This window comes from Ochotona princeps, chromosome 3, assembly GCF_030435755.1.
Source record: "Ochotona princeps isolate mOchPri1 chromosome 3, mOchPri1.hap1, whole genome shotgun sequence".
Lineage (NCBI taxonomy): Eukaryota > Metazoa > Chordata > Mammalia > Lagomorpha > Ochotonidae > Ochotona > Ochotona princeps.
Genome location: NC_080834.1, coordinates 66316904 through 66336993, shown reverse-complemented (window position 1 = coordinate 66336993; position 20090 = coordinate 66316904). Strand labels below are relative to the sequence as shown.

The following is a 20090-nucleotide window of genomic DNA, read 5'->3' as shown; positions in this document are numbered from 1 at the left end:
GGTCCCAAAGCTTTGGGCCGTCCTCGACTGCTTTCCCAGGTCACAAGCAGGGAGCTGAATGGGAAGTGGAGCCGCCGGGATTAGAACTAGCATCCATATGGGATCCCAGCACGTTCAAGGCGAGGACTTTAGCCGCTAGACCACGCCGCCAGGCCCAAAGCTTTGTGGTTTTTGTGGTATGCATGCAACTGTTAATTTTGGGAATTCCTCACCACCAAAAGGTGGCATTATGAAATGATCAGTAAATGGAAAGGAATAAGAGAATGGTTTCTAAAGGGATCATTTGTTTTTCAATTATAAACTCATAGAATGTATTTTAACTGTGCACTTTGGTTTACTTGAATTTACACTGCTATCTCCTGTTCTTTTAGAAAGGATACTGTTTAGTAACATGATTTTATTGTGATTTCATATACTACCTCTGAAATTGCTGAATGGTCCAAAAATATTTGTGAAATAAGCCAGCAACATCACGGCATTGACAGTGTGTGATTAATGGACTCCCTACACCTGAATTCTGTACTCCTTTGTGGAAACATTGTATGGGAATGAGATAATTTTGTTGAGGCTTGAATTTTGCTTTGCCCTTTATTATTCTTGTTAAAGTATCTGATATGCAGATAATTAAAGGTTGATATTACACTTAAAAATAATTTCTGGGACCTGTGTTGTGGCACAGTGCTTTAAGCTGTCATGATGCCAGCATCTCATAAGATGCCAGTTCAAGTCCTGGCTGCTCCACTTACGATCCAGCTCCCTACTAATGGCCTGGAAAGAACAGCAAAAGATGGCTTAAATGTTGTATCCCTATCATCCACATGGAAGACTTGGAGAAAGCTCCTGGCTCTTGGCGTCAGCCTTAACTCTGGATCTTTCTCTTGCTCTATCCCTTTCTGTCTGTGACTTTGACTTCCAAAGTCAAATAAATGTTTTATTTATTTAATTTTTATTTTCGATGAATCTTACAGTTTATTAGGATGGGAAGGGTTGAGGACTAGGGAAAAGCAAGTTAGACCATTATTTCCACACCTCCCTTATCTTCTTCCTATATCTGAGGGGAAAAGGGAGACAAGGGCAGAAGCCACACCCAGCCTCCCAACCACTGCTGTACCTAGCAATGGGGAACAGGCACCCAATGTCATCCCAGGGTCCCTGATGTGGGGCATGTCCTGAGGATTCTGTTCAAGTGGTTTCGATAGTTCTGATGTGCTGTTAATCTCGCAGATTCAAGGATGAGGAATTCCTTCCAAGGTCCATTTGCTGACATAGTCCAGCCCAGTCTCCATTCGCCCAATAATTTGCTGTCAAGCTTCTCTGGGATAGTTGACCAATTTGTTCTGCTCTCCTTCCTCTGCTATGGTACAAATATCCTCCGAAGGCTCCAGTGGACTGCCTAGTCCCCCATGTGCATCTAGGTATGCTGCTACTACACCATCTACAGTAACTGAAGTGGCCCCATTCAGATGCTTGCACTTCACCATGGGATCACAGGTCCTGTCACTCTGCCCATGGTTGGAGTTCTGAGTCCAGCAGTTTAGTTTGGGAGACCTTTAAAGAAATCTTGTCTGAGGTGATCCCAGACCTGACTCCTGTGCATCTGCCAGTACAGAGATTAAATTTTAGATGTGATTTCTCCTTACCTCTGTATACTGAGTTTTTTATATCCTAACATTGGGACATTATCTCTGTATAATCACAGAAAATTAACATCACTGTAATATATGTAATAAGCTGCAGACCTTATCCACAGTTCTCCAGTAGTCCAACTAATGTGCTTGACAGCAAAAAGCAGATTCCAGGTAGTATGTTTTATTTGATTTTCCATCTTTTCTATCTCTATTTTCATGGGGATTAAAAAGAAGATTTAAATTTTTTTTTCTTAATATTTCATGCTGTTGATATTTTCAAGTGTGTAGGTTAACTGTTGTGTTAAATGTCCCTTAATTTCCTTATACTTCCTTGTTGTGACTAGATGCAGTTTGGCACTTCGCATAGGTTATGCTATCAGCAGAAGTGGTGCTCTGGCCACACACAGCCTGTACCATCCCTGGCTTCAGCTTTGGGCTAAGGTGACAGAACAGGTTTCTCTTCATAATCAATGCATATTTTATGGGAAGACTCTTCAAAATGATACAAATTCCTGTTATTCATCAAACTAGCACTCACTAGTTTTGGCATCTGTTGATCCATTTCTGAATCTGTAATTATTAAGACAATTGTGATTTGGCGTTTTCCTGCTTTCATCATTTCTTCTGTGTTCAGTTTTTTTCCCTATGGAAAAAAGCTTTCCTCTATCTCCTGTTTATAAATTGCATCATAGGAGTCCAATGGATTCTTAGCATTCATACTTATAGTCCCTTGCTATCATTTGTTTCTGTGCTCAGATTGGCCCAAATTTCCAGTGGCAGCCTCTTGAGGCTAGTCTCCGTGACCCTTTTTGATGTATTCGTCATTGTCTAAGTACTACATTAGGTCTAGCACGGTATGTTCTAGATTAATCTTGTACTTGCCCTGCCTCATTCTTGGGAAAAAGCATTTCCTGAAAGCACTTTTCCAAGAGCCCTCGTTCTTTTTACCAGCAATTGATAGAAAAATTGAGGTCTGACCCATCTGTTTGGACCAATGGGCTATCATGCCCTACAAACAACCATATTTAGTAAAAGTTGTATATACTTATATATATATATTTACAAATATATGTGTGTGTATCGTAAGTCTGTTTTTATATTTACCAATATCTATTAAAAAGCATGATTTCAGTCCTAGCATGGTGGCTCAATTGACTAATCCTCCCCCTGCAAATGCTAGGCTCCTGTGCACATGCCAGTTCATATCCAGGTTGCTCCACTTCCCATTCAGCTCCCTACTTGTGGCCTGAGAAAGTGGTAGAGGATGTCCCAAGGGCTTGGGACCCTGTGCCCATTTGGGAGTCCCAAAGGAAGCTCCTCGCTCCTGGCTTCAAATCATCTCAGGTCACCTGTGGTTGCTGCAGCTATTTGAAGTGAGCCAGAAGATGGAAGATTTCTTTCAAAAAAAATTTGAAAAAAAAATCTATTCATACTGATGCATTTATTTCTAATTTAATATTATTGATTCCATTCTCCTCTTTTATTATTCATATTTGTAACTTATTTCTCTGACATTATCTGAGAGTTCAAGTGTAGGATAGAATTTAAATAGTTTTCTCAATCCATTTATATTTTTCCATGAAAAAAATTGAAGATCTCTAATTTCATGGATTTCTAAATATTTTTGTATCAAGCATTTTGTAATACTATTGCTCCACAAACTTTTCAAGTGTCTATGTATTTACTTATTTATCCAGTCTGTAACTGGGAAAAAGTTACATGCCACTGACTTAAAATGAAAGGACTTTGCTATCTGTAATTTGTATTTGTTTAGCATCTAAACCAGAGGGTATGCAAGGATACTACAAAACATTCGTGGAGAGGTGGGCGGCTGCATGTGCTTAGGATGCCCACAGCCTGTAATGGAGCACCTGAGCTTGCTTCATGGCTCTGGCTCCTAGTTCGAGCTTCCCACCTGTGCAAACCTTGGACGATAGCCAGTTTTGGCTCAGTTGGTTGGGTCCCTGCTATGCATAGACTCCTGCCATCCATCCCCCTCCTGTTTTCTTCAAGCAAAAAAAAATTTTTTAATTCCTGGAAAATGGAACTAAAAGATATCTATTTTGGTGCAATGTACTTTAAAAATAAATCCTTTGAGAATTTGCATAGTTTCAACTACCATGTTGGAATAATCAGGCAGTCTTTTATGGATCGTGTGTTGCTTTACACTATTGTCTTAGAAGTATATCTTTCGGGCCCAGCACCATAGCCTAGTGACTAAAGTCCTTACCTTGCATGTGCTGGGATCCCATATGGGCACCAATTCTAATCCTTGCAGCCCCACTTGCCATCCAGCTCCTTGCCTGTGGCCTGGGAAAGCAGTCGAGGATAGCCCAAAGCCATGGGACCCTGCATCCACATGGGAGGCCGAAGGGGCTCCTGACTCCTGGCTTCGGATCAGCTCAGCTGTGACCACTGTGGGCTGTTGGGGAGTAAACTATTGGATGGAAGATCTTCTTCTCTGTCTCTGCTTCTCTCTGTATATCTGACTTTGCAATAAAAGATAAAATAAATCTTTGAAACAAAAAGTATATCTTTTGAACAGTTACATGAAGTGTAATTATTGAGTCAGAAATATATATATGTAAATGCCTAGAAAGAACTGCTTTAGATATTGCCAAACATCTCAGTTTGAACCAATTTGCATCAGCATTACATAGACCACCCAGGTTTTCCACAGCCTTTCAAGCATTGTATTGTCTAGCTTTTTGTGATTTACCAACCGAATGGTAATTGGAAGTTATTTTCCAGTATAGTTATAATTTATATTTCTCACTGTTAGCCAGCTGTAACCTTTTTTCCGATATTGAATTTTTGGTTTTTGTACTTTTGAATTCTCTGTCTTTTGTCCGGGTTTGTATCTTCTAGTGATTTTTTTTGTCTGCATGTGATGCATGTTGTAAGTAGATTTTGTTAGCTTATCAGTTATCTTTTGCTTTTGAATTTGTGTAAGAATTTGTTTAGGGTGTTGGCTGTTTGCTTTTAGCACGGTGACTATTTGAACTGTAACTAGTCCTCGGACGTCTTGTATTGAGTCTGCTTTCTAAATCCTGGAAACCTTCACCTGATATCCCAAATGTACTTACTTTTCTTATATCATTATATGGTTTTATGTTTTTAGATTTTGATCCCCGGTGTAATGGGGTTTTTTCTTTTGTAGGATATGAAACGTGTATGTCATGGTTTTTCCCAGATGGCTAACCAGTTGTTTCACCACTGAGGTTCGAAAGTTCACCTTTGCAAGGGATGCTTGGAGTGCTGGTTAAGATGCTGTTTGGGCCCGCATCCTCTGTTGGAGGGCCTGGTTCAGGTGCTTGCTCCGCCTGTGACCCAGTTCCTGTCACTGCAGCCAGGGAGGCAGCTAGCAATGACTCAGATGTGCAGGTCCTTGCCACCTACGCAGAACATTGCGTTCCCAGCTCTCGGCATTCTCCTGGCCCTCCCGTGGCAATTGTGGGTATTTAGGGAGTGAACCAAAGGCTGGGATTCTGTTTCTAATTTTCTGCTTTTCAAATTAAATAAATGAGAAGTTTCTTTGCCCTAGTGGCTTAATGTACTATCTATATCCTATACTAAAGATATATACTATACTTAGTATATACCAGACTTTCAGGGATGCCTTAAGCATCATCTTATGTAGGATTGACACACGTTTTTATTATTTTTATCCCCAAATACCTTCTCTTTGTTTCTACTGTAAGTGAAAATGGTTTTGTTTTGCCGTTATATCCTGGCTATTTTCTGACAGTACCAGCATTAGATTTTCAAATGTTGATTTTGCAGGATCTTGCTGCTTTACTGGTTTTTTGTTTTGTTTGACTTAGACTTTTTTATCTACCTAAATCACTTGTAAAGAACTTTCAGATAAAATCACATTTGCAAAGAGAGATGATTTTACTTGGTATTTTTCTATTTTTCGGCTGTAATTGATTTCTCCTGTCTCACGCATTGACTGATTCGTCTAGTCTAATGCTGTGTCAAATAGTACTGGAGACAGTGGCCATGTTTATTTTGATCTTAGAGGAAGAATTATGGAAATGTCTTAGCTTTGGTGATAAGAGAACATCTTCAGACTTGGTAGCTTACAGAGAACAGCAGTAATTTGATTTTTTTACAGAAGAGGCTAGAATGTTCAGATGTGGGTGCCAGCCAATTCACCTCCTGTAGATTATCCCCTTCCTGCTCTGTCCTCTCAAGGGAGGATTGGGGGGAAGGGTGATGAGAGAGCAAGCCTTCTGAGGTCTCAGGGTATTCATTGTAGTGGATCACGGCCTGCCCTGTGGTCTCATGTAACTTCAGTTACCTTCCTGAAGGCCTTGTTTCTAAATGTAGTCATATTGGGGGTGGGGGACCTAAGTATATGAATTTTGGGAAGACACAAGTAGTCAATCAAAAAAGTGTTCATTTGTTTTGGGAAGCTTTTTAAACATCAGTAGAGTGGTTTTACTCCTTAAATCTATGAAGTACTGCATTAGTCAATTCCCTGACGTTGAACCAACATTGCATTCCTGGGATAAATATCTTTTGATCATAGTCATATATATGTGTGTGTGTATGTGTTTGCTTGAGGAAGGGTGAGAGATATTTTGCATTTACCTGGTCACTCCCTGGACCTGGCGGTATGGCCTAGTGGCTAAGGTCCTCGCCTTGAACGTGCCAGGATCCCATATGGTCGCCGGTTCTAATCCCGGCAGCTCCACTTCCTCTCTATCTCTCCTCCTCTCTGTATATCTGACTTTGTAATTAAAAAAAAAAAATCTACCTGGTCACTCCCCAAGGGGCTGGGCAGCTGAAAACTCAGTCCAAGTCTGCCACATTATGTGGTGGCAGGTACTCAGTTACTTGGACCATTACCTATCAGTTACAGGATATGCATTGAATTTGGAATAGGAAGTGAGCCAGGACTTAAACTCAGCCACTCTAATATGGGTGTGGACATCCCAAGGGAAGGTTTTTTTTTTTTTTTTTTTTTTTTTTTTTAAGATTTAATTTTACTGGAAAGTCAGATATACAGAGAGGAAGAGAGACAGATCTTCCGTCTGTTGATTCACTCCCCAGGTGACCGCAATGGCCAGAGCTGTGCCAATCTGAAACCAGGAGTCTCTTCTGGGCCTCCCATGTGGATGCAGGGTCCCAAGGCTTTGGGCTGTCCTTGACTGCTTTCCCAGGCCACAAGCAGGAAGCTGAATGGGAAGAGGAGCTGCGGAGATTAGAACCTGTGCCCGTATGGGATCCTGGCAGGTGCAAGGTAAAGACTGGCTGCTAGGCTATGGCAGTGGGCCCAGTTTTTTTTTAATTTTTAAATTGTGATTATCATAAGGAGAACAGATTCAATTTCATTCAAATAATTCTAAGAATAAAAATGATACTTCCCTCATTCCTCCCCTTTTAAAAAATTTTTAGTATAAAATGATTTACACCATAGTGAAAGGCTTAACATCCCACTAAATAGTTTAATAAAGTCATAGTTCAACAAGAAAAACAATAGTCAAACAATGTGCATTTCATGGTAATATAGCGATTTGACCGATATAAAATTTGATAAAACTATATGTAACAGTGCTGATAGACATTCTTTTTATTTATTTTGGATCCCACATGCAGGGGAGAACATGTCGTTATCTTTCTGTGTCTGCCATATTTCACTCAATATGGTGCCTCAGAGTTGTAGCCATTTTGATACAAATGATTGACTTTGATTCTTTTTATAGCTGAAAGATAATTTGTTGCCTACACACACCCCCACACATGTACACACATTTTGTCTGTCCATCTGTTCAGCCAGCTCCTTGGTCGATTCCAAGGTTTGGGTGTTGTGAACAGTGCTGCTAGAATGTGGTGGTGCAGGTGTTTCTTTGATGCCATTTGTCTATGTCTTTTATGTAAATATCCTTGTGATATTCCCAGAACATTAAGTCGAGTTTTCTAGTTTTAAAGACGCTTCTATACTGTTCAGTGTATGTGTTGCCAAAGCGAGCACAAGCAGTGTCCACACTGTTGATCACAGTGGTTGTGTTGATGCACGCTCCCACTAACAGTGTGTAAGAGTTCCTCTTTCGGGAAACCTTTATTGTGGCATAGCAGGTAAAGTTGATGCCTATGATGTTACCATCCCTTATGGGCATCAGTTTTGCTTCTGACTTTGGACAGGCACAGCCATAGCTGTTGGGGTCATCGGGGAGTGAACCAGCCTTGTCTTTCTCTCTGTGTCTCCCTCTCTTTTTCTATAACTGGACTTTTCAAATCTTGCAAAACAAATAAAAACAAGTTCCCTTTTGTCCGCACTCTTGTTAGCCACGTGTTACTCTGTCTTTTGGGTAATGGCCATTCTTACGTGGGTAAGATGATAATGCATTGTGCTTTTGATGTTGAACTTTGTTTTGTTTTGGCCATTTTTATTTCTTCTTTTGAGATTCAGTCTATTGAGTTTCTTTGTCCATTTCTTACCTTGATTGGTTGTATTTTTTGTTGAGCTATTCAGTTTGCTGACATATATTCTCAGTATTAATCCTTTATAGGATAGGGAGCTTACAGATATTTCCCCCATTCTGTGTAGTGTCTTTTCACTCAACTGATTCCTTTACCGTGCAGAAACTTTGGATATAGTCCGTTTGTCTCGTTTTACCTTTGTTGCCTATGTTTTAGGGATCTTTTCTAAGAAATCGTCACTAAAACCAGTGGCTTCAAGTTTTTTCCTTTCAGTTTCTTATAGCAACTTCAACTCCACCTGACATTGATTTTTTTTTTAATATGGTTGATATGTACAAGATCTAATATTTTTCTTGTGCATGTATACATCCAGTTTTGCCAGAGATTGTCCTATCTTCACTTTATCGTCTGGGCACTTGTGTCAAAGATCAGTTGTCTGTATATGCATAGATTAATTTCTGAGCTCTGTTCTGTTCTATTGAGCTTTAAAGTGGTTTTTAATGCAGTATCATGCTGTTTTAATCGCTGTAGCTTTGTTGTATGGTTTGAAGTCGGGTGTTGTGATGCTTCTAGCTTGATTTCTTTTGCTCAGGACTATTTTGGCTATTCTGGGTCTTTTGTGATTCTACATCTTAATCACTGCCCCAAGCAGACACCCTTTTATTATGATGGGTTTCTGGTTTGTAATATTATTTCTATTATTATTTAGCGTTTTGCATTCTCTGCCTTTCCACTACATTAGCAGAAAGCTTGTTCAGAAGCAGGGCAGCCATGGTGTGAACCAACACTCTGTTGCTGCATCTCAAGTAGGATCCACACAGTTAGAACTTTTGTGGCCAGGAATGGTCAGGCTGATTAGAGAAGAAATGTGAAAAATAGTGAAGCTTTGTCTCTAGTAATGGTGTTATCCCCACAAAATGTCTGGGTTTTTTTTCTTTTTAAGACTTAGTTTTTATTGTTATTGGAAAGAGATTTACAGAGAGGAGAGACAGAGAGAAAAATCTTCTGTCTGCTGGTTCACTCTCCAAGTGGCAGCAACAACTGGAGCTGACCCAATCCGAAGTCAGGAGCTTTTCTCTGGTCTGCTGTGCAAGTGCCGAGTCCCACGGCTTTGGCCCATCTTTTGCTGCTTTCCCAGGCCACAAGCTGGATGGGAATTGGAGCAATCAGAACATGAACTAGCGCCTAGAGGGAATCCTGGCGTGTGCAAGAAGAAGAGCCAGTGGGCCATTTTGCTGGACCCCTGCACTAATGTTTTGAGACAGGTTATTAAGGAATTGGCAGCTATCTCATTTTGTATCATTTAGTGAATAGGCTTTTAGAGAAAGCTAGCCACATCAAGAATTGCTGTTGGTAAGCCTTCCAGTGAGTGTGAAAAGATTGTCATCGTCTAAGTAGTGAGAAGTGTGCTTATCCAGAAAATCTTTGAAAATTTCTTGGTATGCTACGTATGTCTCACCTGTGACGCCTGGCAACATGTTTGCTTTTGCTATTTGGATGAAGTGTGCACATTATTATGACTCATTGCTCTGTATGTTAGCATACTTGGCATGAGAAACTGCCAGCTCTTTTAAAAGATAGTCAGCTTAATAAGTGCCAGAACTTTGAATTACCATCTTCTCCTAGCAAGTGAAATTGTCATGTTTTCATAAAACTTCTGGTTTTCCAGAAGATAGTTCTCAAACTCTTCAGTTAAACTGGAAGTTTTACAAGAAAGAGGGAAAGTCCATTCAGGAAAATTGATGGGAAGGATTTGTATTACTTTGTGTTTGGTCCATCTGAATGCCCTGAATGTTTCTATTGGTTCTTTCAGTCATCATCATGGATAGTTATAAAAATGTGTGCTCTCTTGTCGAAACTGCAGTTCTGGAAAGGGTTCTTACATGGACAACTTTACTTATAAAAAGAATGGAAATGTTAAAAGTCACTGCACCCCCTTCCTGACCTCCTCCCTCTCCCCTCCCCCTCGGATGTGGCTGGAGCTGGAAGGCGCGGAGCCCCACGCGGCACGGAGCCCCACGCGACCCAGAGCGACTCGGAGCGGTGAATAATAGCTCTTGAAGCCTGCAATTACAAAAAAATGGCCTCCAATAAAACTACATTGCAAAAAATGGGAAAGAAGCAGAATGGAAAGAGCAAAAAGGTCGAAGAAGCAGAGCCTGAAGAGTTTGTGGTGGAGAAGGTGTTGGACCGCCGTGTGGTCAATGGGAAGGTGGAGTACTTCCTGAAGTGGAAGGGATTCACAGATGCTGACAACACTTGGGAACCTGAAGAAAATCTAGATTGTCCAGAGTTAATTGAAGCATTTCTTAATTCTCAAAAAGCTGGTAAAGAAAAAGATGGTGCCAAAAGAAAATCTTTATCTGACAGTGAATCTGATGCCAGTAAATCAAAGAAGAAAAGAGATGCTGCTGACAAACCGAGGGGCTTTGCCAGGGGTCTTGATCCTGAACGAATAATTGGTGCCACAGATAGCAGTGGGGAGTTGATGTTTCTCATGAAGTGGAAAGATTCAGATGGAGCTGACTTGGTGCTGGCAAAAGAAGCAAATATGAAATGTCCTCGGATTATAATTGCTTTTTATGAAGAGGGACTAACTTGGCATTCTTGTCCGGAAGATGAAGCTCAGTAATTGTTTGCATTGTTTTTTAATATATATGTATATATATATTTATATATATATGTATCTATATATAATCTGGATCTTGGTTTTTTGATTTACTAGCGTGAAGAAATAACTACATTCTAATGAGAATCAAGTTTGATATGTTGGTTTGAAAGTAGTATTGGGGGAGTTGTGAATTTTCTATTTTTTTGCATCAGTAGCACCGGTTACTTCTAACAAGTTTTGAAAAAGCTTTCTGTAGTTGCTTCCTTCATCAGCGAACAGTTGCCTTGGAGAACAGTTTTTAAAACATTGTTCTCAGTGTCAGAACCTGATTTCTCAACTCATGCCCGACAACTGTTCTGGGTGGTTGTGTGTGTTCATAAGATACTTTTATAACTGGTTTCTTTTTAAATTTCTTCAAAGGAAGACCATGAGACTCTGTTGCTGAAATGTGATTGTGAGCAACCTAAGACATAAATCCCTTTAAGTTAAACTGGAAAAAATTGTCATGAAGCCATAGCTGTTGGAATAATGTTGTAAGGTTAGATAGTTGAGGAGAAGCCATATCAGAATCTGTCCCTGGATCGACAGTCATAAATGCCGTGGCTCCATCTTCATTGTTACTGATTAGTCTCCCCATTCAGGTGAGAAAGGCAGACCCCCTGCTGCCCTGTAAAAAACTAAGATAAACAAATATTGGACAGTTTCGTCTTGTGAGCCATTACTCTGACAAGGTCAAAATCCATGTGCTATTATTGACTAAAATGTCATGATTCATGGGATTTCTAAAACTTGGCTTGGAGACCTTGCCAGTTTAGGATCTGCTGTCACAGTGGGTGATCAGGCTATTGTAATCTGCATCATTGACCTGCATGGTTTGTGTTTGTCACGTCTCATTTCTTACATGGAGGCTCAGTCTGGGCTGTTTGGGCTACTGGTTCAGCAGATGCCAGGAAAAAAAAAAAATAATAACTTTGTAGTAATCAGAATGTTATCCAACTGTATATTGTTTAATAAATAGTTTTATATTGGTCAATAGTTTTATATTCCTTAAAAAAAAAAAAGAAAACACCTTGAAAGACAGAAGAAGGTGTACTAGGAAGACATTTATTTATTATGTATACCCATTATTTAAGCAGTAGACATTATTATATAGAAAAGCTGGAAGCAACTTAATTTTCCACAGTACAGACAAGGTTAAGGTATATATAGTTACACGTAACCAGTTTTCAACTTTACTAATTGTCTCCTATGAGCCATTGTCTATGATTTGTGTTACGATAATTGTATAGGTTTCTATATCTAGAAGAATTTCTGGGCCACTGACTTAAACAGGTTCAACTTTTGTAGACACTGCTGAACGCTTTTGTCGTTGAACTGGTTGATACCCAGCATCAGCGTGTGAGTTGCACTTATTGTTCCCTGTTTTGCTCCACATATTTCTGTATATATTATGGTGAGGGATTCTTTTCAGAGATTAGTATTACAAATATCTTTTCCCTTTCTGTGTTCTGCCATGTTACCACTTTAGTGATCATTTGATTATTGGATATTAATTGAACTTAATTTTAACATAGGTCAATTTATTTTTCTTTTATGGTTGGTCCTTTATGTATTGTATCTGTTTGATACGATTTTGCTTATTCTTAGGTTATCAAGATATTCTTTGTCTTATTTTTTATTTTGATAATTTTTACATAGTTGATTAGGTCACAAAAGGTCAAGGGCTACAGGAAAGTGGCTAAGATCATTGTTTCCATACTAATATCATTTTTTTTCTCTATATCTGGGGTAAGGGGAGAAACAAAGGGAGAAGCCCCACACAGCATCCCACCCATCCCAGGTCCCCAGTGTGGGGCATGCTCTGAGGGTCCTGCTCAAGCAGTTTTGATAGTTCAACAGTTCTGAATTGCCACCAATCTCACCATTCCAAGCACGATGAAATCTCTTCAGAATCCACTGACTGACGTACTCTCTTAGCTTCCCAATCAGGCCTATTCCCAGCCATAGATCACACACGTTCCAGTGGTTACTCTGACCCAGTTTACTTAGCCCCTCACCTGTCTCAGCCTTTGCCTTCGATGCCGTGGCCTAGTATCCCTGACATGCAGACCAGTCGGTTAAGAACCTAGCTCGGCATGACCTGTGCTCCTTCCTGATTTCTGTTCTTCCTTGTTAGTTAAGGTTTGCTCTGCCCTGCCCGGTCCGCCCCCTTCCAGTTGCAGCTCTGCCCATCCCACATCCTGTTTTAGGATGCACATTCGGGTGCTGCTGCCTTGACCTGCCCAGACTGTTGTCAGTTCCCTTACCCGTAAGTAATGGCAGGTTCCATGGTCACATCTAACTCAGCCCATCACCACCCCAACTCATGAGCTACCCAGCGGGACTTGTATTTCCACAGGATTGGGCCCACACTTCCCCCACAGAATCTACCCCCGGACCTGGTTCTCTCGTGTGCTGGTTAGTGTCTTGACCCTGCCAAATGTGACCCTTCCCTTGTTCCACTACTCAGTCAGGTACTGGTACCTAGCCCTACCAGACAGGCCCTCCACCTTAGTTTTCGTGTGGAATGGTGTGTGGCAGTCAGGGATGCTCTATGCTAACAGCCCATCTCAGGATTCCCAAGTGGGCTCTTGAATGAGTCTGGCCCAGATAAATCTTATGGACTCTCCCCTCCAAACCACCACATCTAAGTCCCCATACTTGCAAACAAGTTCCATGACCCTGTCGCTGAGAATCACCTAGAATTCATCCCTTACCTACTCTCACATTGGCCTCATCCATGGATGTCCCTAGGCAGCAATTACATACCCTAAAAACCCTAGAAATCTCCACTAGGTGGCCCGCAGGCAGAGCCTGGCGCCTGTTAGGTACACTGGCTGCCCAAAGCCTAGGATTTGCTCACTGTGCGGCAGCAGTGACTATGGCCTGAATCCCCAGCATTGGGTTCAGCCTGGCTCAGGCACCCCCTGCAGCAGCAGTGCCACAGGGGGCTCCTTTTGTCCCAGCTCCACGGTGGAACACTGGCCTGGCTCATGCTGCTGCAAGATGGTGGCAGCAGGGCAGAGCCAAAGGTCTAATCCTGTTCCCGAGTTTCCCTCATGGTGTACTTACCTTGACAAAAGAAATTGGTCCTGGGAACACCTAGGACTCACTCACCGCGTGGCAGCAGTGACCATGGCCTAAGTCCCAAGCATTGCCTCTGGCCAGGCTCGGGCACCTCCTGCAGCAGAGACACTGCAGGGGGCTCCTTTTGCCTCAGCTCCACAGCTGAACTGAAGATATTCTTAAGGTTTTCTTAAAGCTTTATTTTATTCTCTTCTACACATATTACCTTCAGGTCCTCCAAATTTTATTTTTTATGTATATCCAAGGTAGTAGTAAAAATCTCATGATACATTTTTATGTGAGGTCCTTATTCATTTAATAATGTACGGTTGGGATAGGTATTTGGCACTTGAGACACACCCTTGTCCCATATTAGACTGGAGTGCCTGGATTCAGTGCCTGCCTCTTCTCCAGACCCCATCCTCCTGCTGCTGCATAGCTTGCAAAGCAGTGAAGGTGGCGTGAGTGATCTGGCTTTTGCAGACTTTTGGGGGACATACGCAGGTTGAATTCCTGGGTCATTCCTTCATTTCCAGTTAGTGTAGAAGGAGGGTTCCCACTACTCCACTGCTGGTAGGGCTGCAGGCTGGTACAGCCTCTGTGGAAATCAGTATGGAGAATATTCAAACAACTCAAAATCAACATACCGTATGATCCAGCAATAGCACTCCTAGGAATATATCCAGAACAATTGTTTTATGAGAAACCAACATGCCCTCCTATGTTCATAGCAGCACAATCAGTAATTGCAAAAACATGGAAGCAACCAAAATGTCCATCAACAGAGGATTGGATAAGAAAGCTATGGTTCATCTACTCCATGGAATACTACTCAGCTATTAAAAAAAACAAAATGCAGTTCTTTGTGGCCAAATGGGCCAAACTGGAAACCATAATGCTAAGGGAAATGAGCCAATCACAAAAGGTTAAATACCACATGTTTGCCTTAATTTAAGATGATATGATGTTATGTATAACATGTTATGTTATGAATGTTATATGTTGTGTATAAACTAAAATTGAAGTATAGGTGAGGTGGTCACAGAAGGTGGCTAGGAACTCGCATTTACTTTTAACATATTGGTTACTCATTACTGTGTCAATTAATTCCATAATGATGTAAATTTTTGCTGATGGTATGTTGGAGCTTTCAATTGACTGGGATGATACTCTGCTGGCTCTGTCTTCAGACCAGAAAGGGTATACCTAAGAAGCCATTGAACTTGACTGGACAATAAGATGCTGGACTCTATGTTTGGTATACGCTTGCAATGGGGGAATCTCAACTGAACTTGAGCTGTGGTTATGCAACAAGGTGGAGGAATCCACCATGGTGGGAGGGTTTGGGGAGGGGTGGGGAGAACCCAAGTACCTATGAAACTGTGTCACATAATACAATGTAATTAATGAATTAAGAAAAAAAAAAGAAAAAAAAAAAAGGAGGGTTCCCAGTAGATAAGAGTTTCTGTCATGCATGCACTCTGTATCTCCTTTGTCCTCTCTTTCCCTTTAGCCCTGTGTTTATTTGCATCTCAGACAAACCAAAGAGTAGTGTTGTTGTTTTAATATGCAACTGCCAGATGTTATTTAAGAAAAATAGCGCTGAAGTAGACACTTCCTAAAAGCAGAATGTACAATGACTTCATGATATTTTAGAAAAACATTTTAATAGTATACATTGAACAACTACAACCCTAAAAATCTGAGATTGACTGCTCTGAAATCTGAATCTTCCTGTGTAACATGCAGCAGCGAAGCGTGATTTGCAGCACTGCCAGTCCCAGGTGCTTCAGGTTCAGGATGCTCAGCCTGTAGACACCAGTTTATTAAGTTACAGTGTAAGAGGAATCTTGGGAAGACTTTCTATTCTTTCCAAAAGACAACACAATCTGTATTCCAAGCCAGAGGTTAAGCTGAACAGTTCAACCTTGTTCTGGCCCGCCAAACTACCACAAAAAAGCAGTGATGCTTAAAGCCTGACTTTTTAAAGAAACAACTGCTGGAAGAGGCATTTTTGAAAGGTAGTGTCTATTCTGTGAACGTATTTGGGCACCACAATGACTTGTGTGTTTTAGAGGCCCCAGTCATGCATTTGGCATAACCCACTACATTCAAGTTTCTGATGCCAGCACTGTACCTGTCTCATTTCACCTGTGAATCCCAAGCATCTGCCAAGCATAGTGCTTTAGTATTCAGAGTCGATGTCAACAAATGAACTCCTTTGAGGATTCCCAGTTTTGTTTTCCAAACTGGAGTGCTTTTACTAGGTACTGAACACCTTGCCCGTCTGTTTGTCTCCAAACATTGGTGTTCTTAATTTAAACCAGCAACACACCCTTTTAGGTGGAGAGGACTCTACCTCGTTTTCATAAATTTCAAGTTTCTAACAGGAGCATGGCTCTGTGGCACATCTCTAAGTAGGTGGAATGAATTCCAGTTCAGTTGAGAACATACATCAGATTTAAAGTTTTTTAAAAAGTATGAACTCCACTTCTGGTCTGTCTGAATCAGATATCTCTCTTTTCTGTTGGATATGGAATGTTTCCCAGAGTTTATCTTCTAGAGTTTGATTGGCTGGTGTTCATCTTCCAAAATGTGGTTTAATGTAAACATTGGAAGAAGTATGGACACCTTAAAACCCAAGTTCTATGCAGGTCAGTATAAAGTCATTGCCAACACACCTAGACACGTAAAATGAATGAGTGAAATGGACTAGGCATAAGAAAAAAAACAGTTTGTCATGATGATGTGATATTTGAACTTCGGGATTGGGGGGAGTGTGGAGTGTTAAGCTGTGATAAACTGGAATGTGATTTTCTCTTTGAAAGAAGGCAGTCACTACTTAGGTACATCCATTTGGAAAACTGGCCTAAGTTTCCTTTTTTTTCTTTCTCATGATTTCTAAGAGGAGCCAGAAAATCAAAATTTATGCATATTTTGAAGTCTTGGCAACTGATTTAAACATTTTGAAAGAGCATATGGCCCTAGGTTGTACAAGTCTAGAGGCCAGGCAAAACACGTCTGTGGACTGAGTTAGGCCCCAAGCTGAAGATGCCAATTTCCTGCAGATGGGACCATCCCGAAGCAGGGTATTATAATATTCTAAAGCAAATTGCTGGTAGTATTGGCTTTCTTTTACTTCATAGCAAATTACAGCAAACTTAGCCTGGCAGACATGCACACGGAGTTTTGCAGTGTCTGTGGATGAGAACTATGGCATGATATGAATTGATTGCATTCTGTTTTGGTTCTCATAAGGCTGCAACCAAGATGTCAGCTGGGGAAACAAATCTCATCTGGGGCTCAAGTTTCTCTTTGAAGTTCACTGACTGGTGAAATTCACTTTCTTGCAGTTGTGTCCCCATTTTGCCTTAACTTTTTTCCAGAATCTGCTCTGGCTCCCTAGAGGCTGCGTGCAGTGGCCCCCAGAGGCAATTAACACAGATGTTCATGTCCTTCTAAGTCAGCTGGTGTGTGTTGCTTCTTTACAATTTTGCAGTCAACTGGAGAAAACGCCACACTTGGAAAGGTCATGTCTTGTCAGGTCAGGCCTGACGCTAGAATCTCTTTTTTGCCATGTATGTTACATGCAGTTATTTAAAAACTAAAATGTCAGGAGATATGGCTAAAAAAGGTACTGGAAAAGCATAAAAAGGTCACATACCAGAGGAAAAATTCTTTATGTGTTTGAAAAATTCAGCTTTGAAGCAATATGATACTTTTACAAAAGCAGAAGGCCAGTGGAGCAGAATAGAAACCGAAGAAGAGAACCCACACATACACAGCCAGCTAATCTTTGACAGGAAAATGGAAAAAATCCACAGAAAAAGTTTGAGCTTGTCAACAGATGCTCTTGGAACAGTTGGATACCCAATGGCAGAGGTAAGAAACAAGACCTCCACTTTATGGTTTATACACAGATAATCTCCAGGTGGATCAAGGACCTAAATCTGCACCCAGAAACCATCAAACTGGGAAAAACTAGGAAGCACTCTACAAGAGATAGACATTGGTAGAGACTTAGAAAAGTCACCAAGTGTCCAGCTCGGTAGCCTAGCTGTTAAAATCTTTGCCTTGCATGTGCTGGGATCCTATATGGGTACCGGTTCTAATCCCAGCAGCCCCGCTTCCCATCCAGCTCCCTTCTTGTGGCCTGGAAAAGCAGTCAAAGACAGCCCAAAGCCTTGGGACCCTGCAATCATATGGGAGATCCAGAAGAAGCTCCTGGCTCCTGGCTTCGTATCAGCACAGCTCTGGCCTTTGCAGCCACTTGGGGAGTGAATCAATGGACCAAAGATCTGCCTTTCTGTCTCTCCTCCACTCTGTATATATGACTTTCCAATAAAAATTAATAAATCTTTAAAAAAAGAAAATTCACCAAAAGCACAACAAATCAAGCCAAAATAAAAAAAGCTTCTGTACAGCAAAGAAAATTATCAACAAAGTGAAACAACCAACAGAATTGGAGAAAATCTTTGCACACTGCACAACAGAGAACTAGTGTCTAGGATTTAAAAAGATCTTCAGACATTCAATGACAGCAAAATAAACAACACTGAAGAAATCGACAAAGGAAATGAGTGGGCATGTTTGAAAACAAATCCAAATGGCTACTAAACATGAAGAAATGTGCATGCTTCTTAAATCTTAGGCAAATGCAAATAAAAACCATAATGAGGTTCCACCTAACTCCAGTGAGTATGGCCTACATTTAGAAATCTACCAACAACACCTCCTGGTGTGGATGTGGGGAGAAAGGTTCCCTACTCCACTGTTGGTAAGACTGTAGGTTAGTGCAACCACTAAGAAAGTCAGTATGAAGAGTGCCGAGACAACTGAAAATGGATCTACCATATGACCCAGCTGTCCCGCAGTCTGCATTATCAAATGCGTGGAGACAGATGTCTGTTGAAAGAGGAATGAACAAAGAGAGCTCGGCACATCTCCATGAAATACTACTCAACCGTTAAAAAGAATGGAATTCTATCATTTACAACAAAGTGGTCCCAACTGGAGACCATTATGCTCAGTGAAATAAGTAAACCCCAAAGACACATACATGTTCTCTCTGACATAAGGCAACCTTCCTGCAAAACACAGATGTATAGATATATAGGGAAACCTGTATAAACACATAGTCTCATAGATGAACTGTGTAACGGAGGTGAGCATACTGGGAAGTGAAGGCACGTCACAGTCTGCATCTTTACTCTGGAATAAAAGGAGAATGCCTAGTGAGACACTTAAATATATCACAGTAATACAATACTAGACTTTCTTCCTTTGTCTATGGTTATCCATGATGAAGTTAAATAGTAGAATGTTATAGCACTTTCTAAAGGGCTATACCATTGTTATAGGGGAAATAGGTAGAAGTGGAAGGTGGAAGTCCTGAATTATGTATGAATCATGGATAAAGGTCAGCTTTGTATTTAACCTGGAAGATAACAAGTTACTAGTTTCTTTTATCTCTGCTATTCCCGGAGCAGGAGAAATCCTTGGTTCAGCCTGACTGAAAAAGCAGTTTGTTAACAGCGTGTGCTAAATTTAGGTGAAGAGTGTGATGAATGAACAGGCAAATGAACAATATCATGTTTGTGTGTATATGCAGACGCACATGTGCTCATTTCATGGTATTTGGAAGCTTAAGATACAGACAGTATTTGCATTTATCAGATGGAAATTGCTAAACAGAGGCACCCCTAAAATGTTCAGTGTTTGTATGTTATAAAATTCAATAGGGTAATTTGCTGTACTTCATAATCAGTCTTCAGAGTTTTTGCAGATTGTAAAATGATCCTGGACAAAATGGTTTGTTTGAATTAAAGACTGACACAAGGTTAACTGTAGTCATATAAATTTGGTATAACTTTTGGAAAGCAGCATGGTTCTGTAAATGCAATTCAGAGAATGTGGCATCACCAATCATTTGATATTAATTTTTGTTATAACAGTTCTAATCGTGTATTGTGATACCCTGTTGTAGTTTTAATACTTGTTTCCCTGAAAACGAATGTTGTTGTCATTCTTTATGTGCTTACTTGCCATAGTTTGCCTTGCCTTGTTCAAATCATTTTCCCATTCAAGTATTAATTTTATCAGAGATCTTTATATATTCCAGGTTCCTTTCCTTTATTAGATGTTTTACAAACGAGTCGCTGCTTAATGCTAGAATCCAAAGCTTTTTCCATTTTTGCTTTTGAAACAATGTGTATATTTAGCGCTTAGAATTAGGTCTGCAATACACATTGACTTGTATTTTGTACATAGTATGAAGTAGTTTCCAGTTCACTTTGTTTTTCTGTATTTGCAGCTGG

At 40.6% G+C, this 20090-nt stretch overlaps 2 protein-coding genes across 3 annotated transcripts in view; both read left to right on the top strand.

Annotated features, from left to right (window-relative positions):
- Positions 1 to 20090, top strand: part of DCBLD2 (discoidin, CUB and LCCL domain containing 2) — an 87395-nt gene that overhangs the window by 26980 nt on the left and 40325 nt on the right. The gene's annotated exons all lie outside the window — the stretch shown is intronic.
- On the top strand, positions 10076 to 11090 carry LOC101515998 (chromobox protein homolog 3-like). Of its 2 annotated transcripts, XM_058661789.1 has the most exons (2): positions 10076 to 10303; positions 10377 to 10516. In XM_058661789.1, the coding sequence occupies exons 1-2, from the start codon at positions 10138 to 10140 to the stop codon at positions 10514 to 10516; spliced, it is 306 nt and encodes a 101-aa protein (XP_058517772.1). In that variant the 5' UTR covers positions 10076 to 10137. The 2 variants fall into 2 exon arrangements, with proteins under 2 accessions (XP_058517772.1, XP_058517771.1); XM_058661788.1 differs by having other exon boundaries at positions 10076 to 11090.